Here is a 16745-nt window from a genome sequence, read left to right on the forward strand (position 1 = left end):
TGTTCATTCCTATGATATACCCTAAGTGTTGTTGATCTTGGCCTCTCTGGTCCTGAGAAAATGGAAAAATGTTTGAAGCACTACTCCAAGATCACTGCTGATTAATTTTTCAGAGATTGATATGGAACACCATGGTTCGAGCAGCTATTTCATTAGTTCAGAAAATAACAACAAGGGCCGGTCAAGAGAAGAAAATGATGAGGAAATAAGTGATAGCTTTGCCTGTCAGGAAGAGAGATGGCATGATATTTGTACCTGACCTTCAAATTACTTGGTCAAATCCCTTTAAAAATAACTATTGTACAGTAAGATAATTAAATATCTATAAATTTAATTCTGGTGTAACTGATGACCTTTGGAGATTATTCAGCAAGAGGACTGAGTCCAAACTAGATCTTTACCCCCAAACCACACCCAAAAGCCCAATTTTTCAAATTAAAAGATGATAAAATCTATACATTTGTTTTCAGAATTGCATCAGTTTGATCAGTAGTTTTGTTTTCTTTTTAATAGAATCATTGATGTTTTAGGACTATAAGGTACTCAATGTTTCCATGTTCTTTACACCTCGGAGAGTTTTATCTATATAATGTCCCTTAACTCAAGGACAGACATGGCCATTTCGGATGAATTACATTATTTGGAAGTTTATCTGACTGATGAGTTTGCCAAAGGGAGAAAGGTGGCTGACCTGTATGAGCTTGTTCAGTATGCTGGCAATATTATTCCAAGACTGTAAGTGTCCTAAATTCTACAAATATTGGCAAGTGGATTGTACACTTCAAACGCAGCAATATCTGTGCCAGTTTACAATCTTAAAAGTGCATTGTGTGTTGGGAGATGGTTTTATCCTGGTTTAATATGTCACTTGTCCATCCATTTATATTAAATTCTGTATTTCGTTGAAATTCCTGTTATATACAAGATTGAAATAAGGTTTCTGCAAGATTGATTCTTGGGACTTATATGAGTAATAATGTTCTACTTTTAACTCAATGAAAAAGCAATGTTATTTACTTGAGCAAGCGGGTCTGATGGACTAAGTTGCCTTCCGTCACCATTGCTCTTGCCAAGTGTAATGCATTTTAAATGGTTTACTAATGAGTTTTAGGAGGTCAAGCTGTTAGACTGTATTAAGTTGCTTCCAATGGTTATAAATTGATTAAAATTAATCAAATACAGATGCTGAAAATCTTTGATCACAAATGTTCAGTTTACATCAGCTGTTTTTAATATTTAAACATGTACTATTGCAATTTAAGTATTCTCTTTTAATTTATTTTAAAAACTGCAAATATGACTTGTTTGTAAAACTTTGAAAGATCTTGGCCTCAAATTGTTGCAAAGTAGAACATTGATTTGTAACCAAACTGAGTGTGTTTGTTTTTAATGTTCAGCTACTTGCTCATCACTGTTGGAGTTGTCTACATTAAGTCATTTTCCCAGTCCAGGAAGGATATTCTTAAGGATTTGGTGGAAATGTGTCGTGGGGTGCAGCATCCATTACGAGGGCTCTTCCTCAGGAACTATCTGCTTCAATGTACAAGAAACATTTTGCCAGATGAAGGGGAGGAGTCTGAGTAAGTCTTAATTTTTCTTAATATTAAAACAACATTATTCATTGTAATCTGCAAAGCTGTAAAATAATGTTGATACAGTAATTTCTCATTTAACGTTGTGGATGTGTTCCTGAAAAGTGCAACTTTAATTTTTTTAAAAAAAAGTTAAGCAAATCAGATTTTCCTATTACAGCCAATGTAAAAGCTGTAGTTAGATTCTAAGACCTTTCTCACCGGGAAAAAAAAAATTGCACCCGGTAAGTTGAAATTCTGTATATTCCTAACCTCCTATACTTATAAATGGAATAACTTTCTAAAGTAAATATAAACGAAATATGCCAACTCTTTCTGGCTCCTGCTCACTGACTGGTTTCTGCTCAGAGGGGTGAAGCCAGTGAGGAAGTGAGAGGAGCTGAGAGAGGTCCAGGGGGCGAGGTGGCGAGCTGGAGAGACTGCTCTAAAACGGCACCTTTCAGATCATGCATGCTACATTGGCCTGGTGGAAAAGAACGCTAAGACGAAACTCTCAATACTAAGTGCATATACTGGCCCTATTATATCCACGACGTTAAAGCCGAACGACTTAAAATGGGCTTATTGTACTTTATTTTAATTTGGCTTGCCTTGACATGGGTTACATTTGAAAGACAATTGATACAATTGCATACATTTGGTTATATCTATAGATATTAATACACTATATCTACTATGCTTTTTCTCTTAAGAAGATGTTTACTTTGTGTTCACCTATGGCACGTTGGGCACTGGTTGCTCTTCATTCCCTTGTGTCCCTTGGTATTAATCAGTTATGAGCATAAACAGTGAAAGCCTACACACTGGTCAACGCTCAGGAGGCATGACAGTTTGTGATATAACATCGTGACCCATTACCTACATGTGTCCAGCATAGAATGTTGGACAGTGCTAACTGACTTATAATCCCCAATTCTCATAAACCAGGATTACTGAGGCCAATCGTTGCCCCTGCTGGTATAACCAACTGGTAGAAGTTCAGATAAGGGCTCCTGGAATTGGGGTAACATATTAGCATGGATGGAGGATTGATTAAAAGACAGGAAGTAGAGGAGTGATAAATTGACAATTTTAACTTGGTAGGCTGTAATTAGTAGAGTGCCATAAGGATCAGTGTTGGAGCCTCAGCTATTTACAATCTCTCTCAATGATTTGGACGAAGAGACTGAGAGAAATATATCCAGGGCAGGATTTTCCCCTCCTTGTCGGGAGCGAAGTTGAAGCGCGGTTGCGCCTCCGATCGGTGCCCCCATCTTACGTGGGCGGGCCAATTAAGGCCTGCCCAGCGTGACGTCTGCACGGAAGCGCTATGCGCTCCCTGTGCTGGTGGGGGGAATCCCTAAACCTGAAAGTGCGCTCTTTCGCGCATACGCACTAAAGAGCGCACTCATCTTCCTGAGGCTAAGTGCTGCCTCAGGGAGATTGCCTCTACTATCAAAAATATTTTTTAAAATAGAAAAAAAATTCCCTGACATGTCCCCTCATGTGACACTGTCACATGAGTTGGGGCATGTCCATAATTTTTCTTAAAAAACTTTAATTAAATTTTTAAAAACCTACATAAAACCTCATCCCACCCGTGAATGAGGTTTCATGCTTTTTCTAATTCCTGTCAAGGCTCCTGGCCTGCCCGCCAACCTTAAGGTTGGAAGGGCAGGTCCATTAATTAGTTTAATGACTCTGTCAATGGCCTCAGTTGGCCATTGTCAGGTCAGCGGGCGCACAGCTGATTTTGCTGAGCCCCCGCCTACCTGAAAATTTAAATAGGGCACTGTGACATCGGGAGTTCCGCCCCCCTGCTCGCCGACGGGAAAATCCTGCCCCTAAGTTTGCATTTACAAAGTTTGGGAATGTTAAGTGTGAGGGGGCACAGGCTGCAATGAGATATAGGCAGGTTGAGTGAGTGGGCACCAAGGTAGCATAATGTGGGAAGTATCCACTGGTAGTAAAAATAGAAAAACAGAATATTTTTTAAAAGGTGTGAAACTTAAAAATTTTGTTGTTCAGAGGAACCTTGCACTCGTAAAAAGAACACAGTTAGCTTGCAGGTACAGCAAGCTATTAGGAAGGTAAATGGCTTGTTGGCCTTTATTGCAAGGGGATTGAAGTACAAGAATAAAGAATTCTTGCTATGATTGTACAAGGCTTTAGTGAGTTTACACCTGGAAAACTTGTGTGCAGTTTTGGTCTCCATATTTAGGGAAGGATATATTTGCATTGGAGGTTCTGCAGCAAAGATTTATTAAATCGGTTTCTGGGGTGGGTGGGTTGTCCCCCAAAGAGAAGCTGAATAAATTGGGCCTATACTCTCGAGTTTAGAAGAATGACATTATAAAATTAATTTATTGGGGAATATGAAAAGGAATAATGAAGTATTCTGCTGACACAGAAATAACAAAAAAAAAGTAGAACCATTGAAAGATGCACATGATAAATTCACAGATTATGACAAACTGGCAAAAATATTTGTCATTTTGCCTCAGCATTTTCCAGCGACGTTAATAAACTGGGATGACATTAGAAGAAACGATCAAGAAAGATATAAAGACATCTAAGATGGAAAGAGAAGACAACTTGTAAATTAATCAAACGAGAGAGGGTTAAAGCCTGTTGGCTGGATTGAATCCATGCATATTAAGAAATTGGGGAAGAGAAAGCAGAGGCACTATTTATTATATGGGAATGTGCCAGAGACACTATATTTAAAAAGGTAGCTGGGACAAATCTAGAGAACTATAGATCAGTTAGCTTAAGGCCCTTGATAGCAAAGGTAATGGATTCCTTGTTCAAAGATGTAATAGAAATATCTAGAATCCGAAAATAAGATAGTCAGCACTGATTTCAAAATGGAGAGTCATGCTTAACCAACCTTATTGAATTCTTTGAAGAAGTAACAGAAGTAGAGAAGGGTAATGTCGTAGATGCAATATATTTTGGATTTTCAAAACCCTCGAGTATTGCATAGACTTGTGACTAATGTCAAAGCATATGGATTCAGTGGTGAGGTAGCAGAATCAATAGCCAGCCAGCTACAAACCAGAGGGGTCAAGTGTAGCTCTTCAGACTGGGAAGAGGTGGGAAGCGGTGTTCCACAGGGAGCAATGGTGATATGGTGTTAGGTCACAGATTAGTGAATATAAGATAGTTACGAGTAAATCCAATAGAGAATCATGAGAAACTTCTTTACCAAATAGCAGTAACACATTCTCTCAAAGAGCAGAGAAGGCAGATAGACTCATTTAAGGGGGAGTTAGATAAACAAATGAGGGAGAGAAAAATGAAATTATGTGCTGCTGGTTAGATAAAGTAGGATGGTTGGAGGCTTGTGTGGAGAGTTAAGCCCAGTTTAGACCAGTTGGGCTGAATGGCCTTTTTCTGTCCTCTATGCTTGATGTAATGCTGTATACTCGTGCAACACTGATACTGATTTTCAGACTAATTGACAAATGGAACGATCCATGAACAAAGCACTTTAGTAAACTGAATAGTATTCAAAATGTATAAGGATATTTTCTTGAGATTAATTGGAGTTTATTTTAACAAAATCTATTCTTGATGAAAATTGCAGAATTGTACTCTTAACTAAGCCAGATTTATGATCAAAAATTTATTTCGGTGTCTGATGTTTCACATCCTTCAATTCCCTTTGTTTTTAAATTTCAGAGAAGTTGTAACTGGAGACATCAATGATTCCATGGACTTTGTGCTACTGAACTTTGCAGAAATGAATAAACTCTGGGTACGAATGCAGCACCAGGGTCACAGCAGAGACCGTGAAAAACGGGAACGTGAACGTCAGGAACTGCGCATCCTTGTTGGTACAAACCTAGTTCGACTTAGTCAGTTGGAAGGGGTTAATGTGGAAAGGTACAAACAGGTAAGAATTTTGCTAGTTCACATTTTAAATGCTCTTAATTTGATTGTAAAATCTACCCAAAGAAATTCTAGTGATATAGTTTGAGAATTAGCGAAAAGCTCGGTATAGCAAGGGCTTTTGTTGATTTTTTTATTTAATCCAGCCTTATGAAGAATTTAATATTCAAAATGATCAACTTTGTTATCCAGAATGACCAGTTTAATAGGTATTTGGATCCGGGTTTGTAATCTGAGCATTCCAAGCAAAGCCAGTGCCGTCTGTACATTTAAATCACAGAATCAAACATGACAGGAGGGTTTACCAACACATTTCAATGCATGGTCACTTTCTCAAATGGAAAAAAGTGCTGTAATGTAAGTCAACACCTGACTGTTACATTACTGGTATTGCCAAACTTATCTTTGCAATACAGAGCCCTATGATGGATCACTGCATTAAAATACATCTACATTACAATATAGCATCTAATAGTGACATTTGAAGATGTCAAAACATTTTACGTTTGCCTGTCACAATGTTCCCGACTCCTCTGCAGACTTTCTCCAGTGGCCTCGATCTCCAAGGAGGTGTGTTTTTTGGCTTTCAAAACCCACACCAACATAGTCTGTGGGAGGAAATACAATTTCCCTGTGGCCTTCACAAGGGGGACTCTGATCATGGAAGAGGTGCATGTGCATTTTGCACCCAAGGCCTTCCTAACCCATGAAAAGGCATGCGAAAATGGTATGGGGCCGGGAAGGCATGGAAAATGGTTTTCTTGCAAAAACAAAACTACGTTCTGCATTTTCTGAGCTGGTTTCTGCCTCCATGAAGATACAAAACTCCATTTCATAGTCTCAGACTAATGGTGCCGCTTTTTAAGCGTTGGTGTTTTGCTATTGTTTCGATGTCTTTCAATCTGCAATGTGTTGTTTGATTTGGGGAAGCAGTTTGAGAATTGTCAAGTGAAATCCATTTGAACTTTAATTTTTGCTGATGTACAATTGGGACTTTGAGGAAATGTGGTTAAAGGAAGAGGATCACTAGAGCAGTGGTTATTATTTCAGTAAGATTTAAAATTATATAGCACATTACTGTCTTTTTACATCTCTAAAGTGTCCTGATGAGTTTCACATGATGTATTATGTTGAAGCGCAGTGACTTATGTAAGAAAATATGGTAGCCATTTTGCATTGTGCGTCCCACAAAAAAAACATTACCACCAAAAGCAGGACTGTTTAATGATTGAGGGAGCAATATTTTTCAGAGCATTAGAACAACTTCTACCAGAACAGGCATGCTCTCAGTTTAACATTTCACCTATCTCTGATGCAGCATTTCCTTTACGCGTTGGTGTGGCTGCCTGGATTGACCTGAAAAGTCTAGTTAGGCTCAAGCTCACAACCTTTGCCCAGAGAGTGCTCCCAACTGATTCTCCTAATTTTTATTTTTTTCCCCTAGATTGTGTTAACTGGAATATTGGAGCAGGTTGTAAACTGCAGGGATGGCTTGGCTCAAGAGTATCTCATGGAATGTATAATTCAGGTAAAATTCTGTTTATTTTAATCTGTAGATGTTTGTTTTGCAAACAGTGAGTTGACTTTTATTTTAATAAAAGCAAATTTTAAGATGATTTGATTTTAAAATTAATGAAGTACAATTCTTGTGTGTTTAGTTATTGGCTTGAAATCGAGTATTATTTATAGCAAAGAAGTTTTGTTGAAGAATTGGGTGGGGAACAAGGTATCCTTTCACTTCTCTTCCCCCCCCCCCCGCCCCCCCTCTCAATCGGAGATTTGGGAGAGTGCCATATTTATTGGGAGAAGCAATATATTGTTGGGAATAAATTGATTGTGCTGGATATTATCATGTGTATGGCTACTTCAAAAGTTAAATTAATCACAGGTGCTGACCTCGCAAATGTACTGCATGAACCTGACCAGCTGCCTCAGCGGCTTAGCCATGCTGCATTTGAACTTGCACTTCAGTAAGTGCATGTTCATGTTCATCTGGATAAACCTGGTCACTTGAAATGTCAGGTCTAAAAAGGAGTGACAATATGCTAATAGAATGAAGGCACTGTTTCTCTCGTACTGCACCTGAACAAGTATATAAAGAAGTAAGCTCTTGAGATGTAACTAAAACAATGATAAGTAGCAGTAAGATTAGCCTAAAGAGGGAGCTGGTCTGAGCGGGAATTCAGGAATGAGTTAAATGTTTTTGTTTGAAGGTTGCTGAGAAACAAAAAGGGACCAGCAAAAGCCAACACTTCTTTTCAATTTGTGAAGTGTTAATTAGTTGTAGCTGACTAAGCTGTGGGAGGGACAAGTAAAGCTTAAGCATTTTTTGACACGGTACTTAAGGAAATAATAAATTAACCATACTTGGGAATATATCCATATTTGAAGATGATGAGCTGGGCGGCATAGTGACTTGCAAAGAGCAGAAATTGACACAACTGAAGTGAATGGGTAGAACGATGGCAGGTGTCCTTTAATGAAACAGTGTGAAGTAGTACATTTTGGAGACTTGGAAATGAGTAACATGGATTGGACGGTTCTGGTGAGAATAACATCTAAAGATGAAAAGATAAGAGATGAGAGTAAAGGCCAGGGGTAATAAATAGCCAGGAAATATATGCAGTTAAATAGCAGAAGTATGAAAACACTGTTTAAAAATAAAGGAAAAGAGACAACTATTAACGACTAATTGGACTGCCTTTACAGAAATACATACAGCAAACAAAATAAAACTGGAGAACTGGAGGCAATAATTCATAGCGAGGAATCATGTGTAAGAGGAATAGCTGAAAAGTGACTACATAAAGTTATAGGAGTAGCGACTAAATTTTACGGTTTTTTACTATATCCGGAAGGATAGGGAAGAAGGAGAAGGAGGGAGGGTTATCTATACTAGTTAGAAATAACAATGGCAATAGAAAAAAAGACATAACTAACAAAACGTTAGAAACAGAATCCAGAAATGATAAGGGATCAGTCACGCTAACAGGTGGATGAGAAAACGCTATCACAATCACGCAACCTATGTAAGCAAAAATATGAAATGAATAAAGAACATAGACTATTAATCAATGGGGATTTTAACTATTCCCAAATGAGCTTGCAAGAGACAGCGGAACAGATGCATGAAATAAAAATAATACAATGTGTACAGCATTGCTTAACCAATATGTAAAAAGTGCAATACTGATAATGAGAAATGAACTAGAACAGATAAGAGCAATAAGCGCAGTGTAACATCGAGGCAGTGGTGAATAAGATTTAAGGTAAAGATTGAAAAGGATAAAAGACAAAGGCCAAAGGTGATTTTAAAGGATGAGAATGGAACTAGGGGAAATAAACTGGAAAGATTTGCTGACAGAGAAATAAAAGAGCAGGGGCAAATGTAAAACCGTAATCAGGAGAGTGCAGGAGATATTCTTCTTGCTAATATAGCAAGAACAAACTGGCCAGTAATAACATACCATGGATGAATACAGATGAGCAAAATTGAAAGTAAAGCAAAAAACATCCACTAAGTATGGAGACAACATGGCAGAAATAAAAGGCAATGTAAAGAGATCAGGAAAGAAGTTAGTGATTAGGAAGGCGTAGAGAAACTGCGAAATTAAATTATCCAATGTAAAAAAGAAATAGTAAGGCATTCTACAGACACATGAATAACAAAAATAAGATGGGGATATGGTCACTAAGAGATGCACAGGACAAACTCTCAGGTAATGACAGTGAAATGGCAGAAATATGGAATGATGACTTTGCCTTGGTATTTAACACAGAGACTAATATGGTGGGTATTACATTACATTAGAAGAAATTTTTAAAAAGGCATTTAAGATAAAGAGGAAAAAGAACTTGTAAACTAATCTGCGCATATTAAAATAAGTTGAGGGAAGAGATGTATAAAAATTCTTTAGAAAAGGAAATAGTGCCAGAATACTGGAAGACAGCTGATGTGATTTTTATATTTAAGAAGGCACTTAAACAGTCTCTAGAATTATGGACCAATTAGCTTAACATCAACGGTAGAAAAGATATCCTTGCATAAAAGGAATCCTTGCACAAAGATTTAACCAAAAGCATTGAGAAACTAAAAATATAATTGCGAACAGTCAGCAGGGATTTCAAGAGGAAAGATCATACTTGACGTGCCTTATTGAATTATTTGAAGAAGTAACAGAGTAGATAAGGGTAATGTAGCAGACGCAGCTGGGCAGGACTCCTCTCACATGGTTCCATTTTTTTCTATTTAATCATAACCTAAGGATCACTTGCAATGGCTTCTCTTGCTGATCAAAAACACATTACCTCTGTTGTCCCACAATGATCTATCCTTAGCCGCCTCCTATTTTTAATAAGGTACAGTGTTAGTTTTCACATGTATGCTGACAACATCAGCTCTACTTCACCACTACCGCCGGTCTCTAACTCCACAGTTGCTAAATTATCAAACTGCTTATTTGACATTTGATACTGGATGGGCAGAAGCTTCCTCCAATTAATTATTGGGAAGACTGAAATCACTGGTCCCCACGCCAAACTCTGTTCCCTAGCTACTGACTCCATTTATCTCCCAGGCAATGGTCTGAGATTAAGTCAGTCTATTTCCAACTTTGGTGTCACATTTGATCCTGAGATGAGCTTCCGATTTCATATTCGTGCCACCACTAAGGCCACTTATTTCCACCTCCATAACATTGCTTGAATTCACCCCTGTCTTGGCTCATCTCCTGCTGAAGCCCTCATCCATACCTTTGTTACCTCTAGACTCGACTATTCCAATGCTCTCCTGGCTCATCTCCAAAATTCTACCCTCTTTAAACTTGTCATCCAAAACTCTGCTGCCCATGCCTTAACTCCCAGCAAAGTCCCATTCCCCTATCACCCTCTGCTCACTGCCCTACGTTGGTGCCCAGTCAAACAATGTCTTGATTTTTAAAATTATCATCCTTGTTTTCCAATCCCTCCATGGCTTTACTCCTCTCTATCTCTGTAATCTCCAATCACCCAACCCTCTGAGACATCTGCCCTTGTCTAATTCTACCCTCTTGTACATTCCCAATACTGCATTCTGTTTGGTATCTGTGCCCACAGTTACCTTGGCCCCAATCTCTCGATTTCTCCCCATACACCTCTCCGTCTCTTTACTTTGCATCCTTCCTTTAAGGCACTTCTAAAATCCACCTCTTTGACCAAACTTTCAGTCACCTGACCTAATATTGCCATGTGTGGCTTGGTGTCATATTTTGCTTTACAATGCTCCTGTGCAGCACTTTGGGATATTTCATTACATTAAAGGTGCTACATAAATGTAAGTTCTAATATATTTAGACTTCTAAAAGACTTTTAATAAGGTACTGCAAAGTAGGCTCATGACTTAAGATCAAAGTGAGTGGATTCAGGGGACAGGCAGCAGAATGGATAGCAGGTTGCTACAAATAGAGAGTAAGGGTTAGAGGTAGTTACTTCTATTGGAAAAAGTTGGGAACTGGTCTTCCAAAAACTAGTGTCTGCAGAGTACTTGGTGCTGGAATTATGATCATTTACCAATTACAAGTGATTTGCACTCAAGCAGCAAAAGTACAATTTTAAAAACTTTTTTTTTAGCTTTTTAGGCAGGCAGGCAGTGGCGCAGTGGTAAGGTCACCGGACAAGCAATCCAGAGGCCCAGGGTAATGCTCTGGGGACAACAGTGGTTTGAATCACCCCACGGTAGCTGATGGAATTTTAAATGCAGCTAATAAATCTGAAATTAAGAAGCTAATGTCGGTAATAGTGACCGTGAAATCATTGTCGTAAAAATCCATCTGTTTGACTAATGTTCTGGTCTGGCCTACATGTGACTCCAGACCAAACAGTGTGGTTGACTCTTAGTGCCCTCTGAAATGGCCTAGCAAGCCACTCAGCTGTATCAAAACTGCTACAAAGTCTGCAAAATGGAATGAAACTGGATGGATCAACTGAGCACCAACCTATGCACAGGAAATGACAACGGCAAACCCAGCCCTGTCAATTCTGCGCAGTTCTCCTTACTAACATCTGGGGGCTTGTGCCAAAATTGCACTCGTCAAGCAACAGCCAGACAGTGCCTGTAAGGCATAATTCTGAGAGTAGGACAGACCCACCAGAGGTGGCGGCACAGTGGTATACAGTCAGGAGAGAGTTGCTCTGAGAGTTCTCAACATCGACTCTCGACCCCATGAAGCCGCATGGCATCAGTAGTTCAAACATGGTCAAGGAAATCCCCGCTGATTACCACCTATGGCCTACCACCACAGAACCCACCTCAGGGAGGAACCAGTACTTCTCCATCTCCTCCATGTTGAACACCACTTGGCGGAAGCACTGAGGGTGCAAGGGCACAGAATGTACTCTGGTTGGGGACCTTCAATGTCCATCAATAAAACCACCACTGACCGAGCTGGCTGAGTACAAAAGGAGATTGCTGCTAGCCTGGGCCTTTGGCAGGTGGTGAGGGAACCAACAAGAAGGAAAAACCTACTTGAGCTTGTCCTGACCAATCTGCATGTCTCGGATCCAACTGCCCATGACCTTATTGGTAGGAGTGACCACTGCACAGTCGTCGGTGGAGATGAAACCCTGTCTTTACATTGAGCATGCCCTCTATCATGTTGTGTGGCACTACCACCATGGGATAGATTTCGAACAGATCTGGCAATTCGCAACTCAAAACTGGGCGTCCATGAAGCGCTGTGGGCCATCAGCAGCAGAATTGTATACAGCCACAATCTGTAGCCTCATGGCTTGCCTTATCCTCCGCTCTACCATTATCATCAAACCAGGGGATCAACATTGGTTCAATGAAGAGTGCAGGAGGGCATGCCAGGACCAGCACCAGGCATACCCAAAAATAAAATATCAACCTAGTGAAGCTACAACACACTATTACTTGTTGCTTTTTGCTGTTTGGCATGCATGCGATAGACGGAGCTAAGCTATAGACAAACATTGGATCAGTTTGAAGCCTTCAGTCCTGCTACATCCAGTCATAAATGGTGGTGCACAATTAAACCACTCACTGGAGGAGGACACTTCACAAATATCCCCATCCCCAGCACATCAATGCAAAAGGCAAGGCTGAAGCATTTGCAACCATTTTCAGCCAGAAGTGCCAAGTGGATTTAAAAAAAAATCACTCCAGGGTATGGGCTTTGCTGGCTGGGCCAGCATTTATTGCCCATCCCTAGTTGCCCTTGAGAAGGTGGTGGTGAGTTGCTGCCTTGAACTGCTGCAGTCCCTGTGGTGTAGGTACACCCACAGTGCTGTTAGGAAGGGAGTTCCAGGATTTTGACCCAGCGACAGTGAAGGAACGGCAATATATTTCCAAGTCAGGATGGTGAGTGACTTGGAGGGGAACTTCCAGGTGGTGGCGTTCCCATCTATCTGCTGCCCTTGTCTTTCTAGATGATAGTGGTCATGGGTTTGGAAGATGCTGTCTCAGGAGCCGTGGTGAATCCCTGCAGTACACCTTGTAGATGGTACACACTGCTGCTACTGTGTTTCGGTGGTGGAGGGAGTGAATGTTTGTGGATGTTGTGCCAATTAAGTGGACTGCTTTGTCCTGGACGGTGTCGAGCTTCTTGAGTGTTGTAGGAGCTGCATTCATCCAGGCAAGTGGAGAGTATTCCATCACACTCCTGACTTGTGCCTTGTAGATGGTGGACAGGCTTTGAGGAGTCAGGAGGTGGGTTGCTGGCCACAAGAATCCTAGCCTCTGACCTGCTCTTGTAGTCACAGTATTTATATGGCTATTCCAGTTCAGTTTCTGGTCAATGGTAACCCCAGGATGTTGATAGTGGGGGATTTAGTAATGGTAATACCATTGAACATCAAGGGGCAATGGTTGGGCTCTCTTGTTGGAGATCATTGCCTGACACTTGTGTGGCGCGAATGTTACTTGCCACTTGTCAGCCCAAGCCTGGATATTGTCCAGGTCTTGCTGCAATTGGACATGGACTGCTTCAGTATCTGAGGAGTCGCAAATGGTGCTGAATATGGTGCAATCATCAGCGAACATCCCCACTTCTGACCTTATGATGGAAGGAAGGTCATTGTTGCAGCAACTGAAGATGGTCGGGCCGAGGACACTACCCTGAGGAACTCCTACAGTGATGTCCTGGAGCAGAGATGACTGATCTCCAACAACCACAACCATCTTTGTTTGTGCTAGGTTTGATTCCAACCAGTGGAGAGTTTTCCCCCTGATTCCCATTGACTCCAGTTTTGATAGAGCTGCCTGATGCCACACTCTGTCAAATGAGGTCTTGATGTCAAGGGCAGTCACACTCTCTTCCCCTTGGGAGTTCAGCTCTTTTGCCCATGTTTGAACCAAGGCTGTAATGAGGTCAGGAGCTGAGTGGCCCTGGAGGAACCCATTCTGGGCGTCAGTGAACAGGTTATTGCTAAGCAAGTGCCACTTGAAAGCATTGTTGATGACCCCTTCCATTATTTTACTGATGATGGAGAGTAGACTGATGGGGCGGTAATTGGCAGGGTTGGATTTGACCTGCTTTTTGTGTACAGGACATACCTGGACAATTTTAAACAGGATGACCCATTTCAGCCTCCTGAGGACCCCCAGCATCACAGATGCCAGTCTTCAGCTAATTTGATTCACTGCACGCAATATCTAGAAACAGCTGAAGGCACCGGATACTGCAAAGGCTATGGGCCCTGACAACATTCCAGCAAGTGTACTGAAGATTTGTGCTCCAGAACTAGCTGCGCCCTTAGCTGCACTGGAACAGCTTGGTGACAACACTGGCATCTACCAGGCAATGTGGAAAATTCACCAGGTTTGTCCTGTCCACAAGAAGCAGGACAAATCCAACCTGGCCAATTACTGCCTCATCAGTCTACTTTCGATCATCGGCAAAGTGATGGAAGGAGTTGTTGATAGTGCTATCAAGGGGCACTTAGTCAGCAATAACCTGCCCATTGATACTCAGTTTGGGTTCCATCAGGGCTACTTGGCTCCTGACCTCAATCCAAACATGGATAAAAGAGCTGAACTGGTGAGGTGAGAATGATTGCCCTTGACATCAAGATGGCGTTTGACCGAGTGTGGCATTGAGGAGCCCCAGCAAATTAGGAGTCACTGGGAATCGGGAGGGGCGGGTGGGGGGGGAGAATGCTCCACTGGTTGGAGCCATACCTAGTGCAAAGGAAGATAGTTGTAGCTGTTGGAGATCCATCATCTCAGTCCCAGGACATCATTGCAAGAGTTCCTCAGAGCAGTGTCTATCCTAGGCACAGTTGTCTTCAGCTGCTTCATCAGTGACCTTCCCTCCATAAGGTCAGAAGTGGGGATGCTTGCTGATGATTCCACAACGTTCACTATTTGTGACTCCACAGGTACTGAAGCAGTCCATGCCCATACGCAGTAAGACCTGCACAATATTCAGGCTTGGGCTGGCAAGCGGCAAGTAACATTTGCACCACACCAGTGCCAGGCAATGGCCATCTCCAACAAGAGGATCCAACCATCTCCCCTTGTCATTCAAATGGCATTACCATCGCTGAATACCCCGCTATCAACAACCTGGGGGTTATCATTGACCAGAAACTGAACTGGACCAGCCATATAAATACTGTGGTTGCAAGAGCAGTTCAGAGGCTGAGAATTCTGTAGAGAGTAACTGCCTTCTGACTCCCAAAGCCTGTCCACCATCTATAAGGCACAGATCAGGAGTGTGATGGAATACTCTCCACTTGCCTGGATGAGTGCAGCTCCAACAACACTCGAAGCAAGACATCATCCAGGACAAAGCCGCCTGCTTGATTGACATCCCATTCACTGCCTTCAACATCTGCTTGTTCCACCACCGATGCAAAGTGGCAAAAGTGTGTACCATCTACACATTGCACTACAGCAGCTCAACAAGCCTCCTTCGATAGCATCTTCCAAATCCGTGACCTCTACCTCAAAGAAGGACAAGGGCAGCAGATGCATGGAACACCACCACCTGCAATTTCCCTTCCAAGCCCCCCACACCCTGACTTGGAATTATATTGCCATTCCTTCACTGTTACTGGGCCAAAATCCTGGAATTCCCTCCCTAACAGCACTGTAGGTGTTCCTACACCACATGGACTGCTGCGGTTCAAGGAGGCAGGTCACCACCACCTTCTCGAGGGCACTTTGAGATGGGCAATAAATGCCGGCCTAACCAGCGAAGCCCACATCCTGTGGAAGAATATATAAAAAGTGTGACATGGAATTGGGGTTGTAGTTTATGCAGAGGGGGAATGTGACAAGCTGCAGGAAGACATTAATAAACTAATGGAGTGTAATTGGCAAATCAACTTCAATATAGATGAGTGTGAAGTGGCATATTTTAGTGGGTGGCAGGAAGAGGCCATTTTTTTTTATTCATTCACGGGATGTAGGCTTTGCTGCCTGGGCCAGCATTTATTATCCAACCCTAGATGCCCTTGAGAAGGGTGGTGGTGAGCTGCCGCCTTGAACTGATGTAGTACATGCGGTGTAGGTACACCCACAGCGCTGTTAGGAAGGGAATTCCAGGATTTTGACCCAGTCACAGTGAAGGAACAACGATATATTTCCAAGTCAGGATGGTGAGTGACTTGGAGGGAAACTTGCAGGTGATGGTGTTCCGATCTATCTGCTGCCTTTGTTCTTCTAGATGGTAGTGGTCATGGGTTTGGAAGGTGCTGTTGAAGGAGCCTTGGTGAATTCCTGCAGTGCATCTTGTAGATAGTACACACTGCTGCTACCTGTGCATCAGTGGTGGAGGGAGTGGATGTTGTGCCAATCAAGCGGGCTGCTTTGTCCTGGACGGTGTCAAGCTTCTTGTGTTGTGGGAGCTGCACTCATCCAGGCAAGTGGAGAGTATTCCATCACACTCCCAACTTGTGCCTTGTAGATGATGGATATCCCTTGGAAAGTAAATGTCTATATTGGATGGAGGAGCAGAGGGATCTCGGGGTACAAATACACAAATCGCAAAGTAATGCAACAAATTTAAAGGTATTTAAAAAAACAACAAACTATGCGGTGGGCTTCATTTCTGGAGGGATAAAATTGAAAAGCAGTGGTCATGCTAAACGTATATAAAACCTTGGTTAGATCGCACTTGGAGTACTGAGAACAGTTTGACTCCATGTTATAAAATCGTGACAGTACAAAAATATTTGCTAGAATGATACCTGAACTGAAAGGTTATACCTATTACGAAAGATTAAATACTTTGGGGTCTAGAAAAGAGAAGGCTGAAGGGTGACCTGATAAGACCTTTA

At 41.6% G+C, this 16745-nt stretch overlaps 1 protein-coding gene across 1 annotated transcript in view; it reads left to right on the forward strand.

The window, feature by feature from the left end:
- The window catches only part of vps35 (VPS35 retromer complex component), a 71818-nt gene that overhangs the window by 18211 nt on the left and 36862 nt on the right, over positions 1–16745 (forward strand). Inside the window, exons 4-7 of the mRNA XM_078544354.1 lie at positions 612–735; positions 1398–1580; positions 5256–5469; positions 6910–6993. Of these exons, the coding sequence (XP_078400480.1) occupies positions 612–735; positions 1398–1580; positions 5256–5469; positions 6910–6993 (605 nt within the window). The remainder of the gene's footprint in view (positions 1–611; positions 736–1397; positions 1581–5255; positions 5470–6909; positions 6994–16745) is intronic.

Source organism: Cetorhinus maximus, chromosome 6 (genome assembly GCF_964194155.1).
Source record: "Cetorhinus maximus chromosome 6, sCetMax3.hap1.1, whole genome shotgun sequence".
Taxonomy (NCBI): domain Eukaryota; kingdom Metazoa; phylum Chordata; class Chondrichthyes; order Lamniformes; family Cetorhinidae; genus Cetorhinus; species Cetorhinus maximus.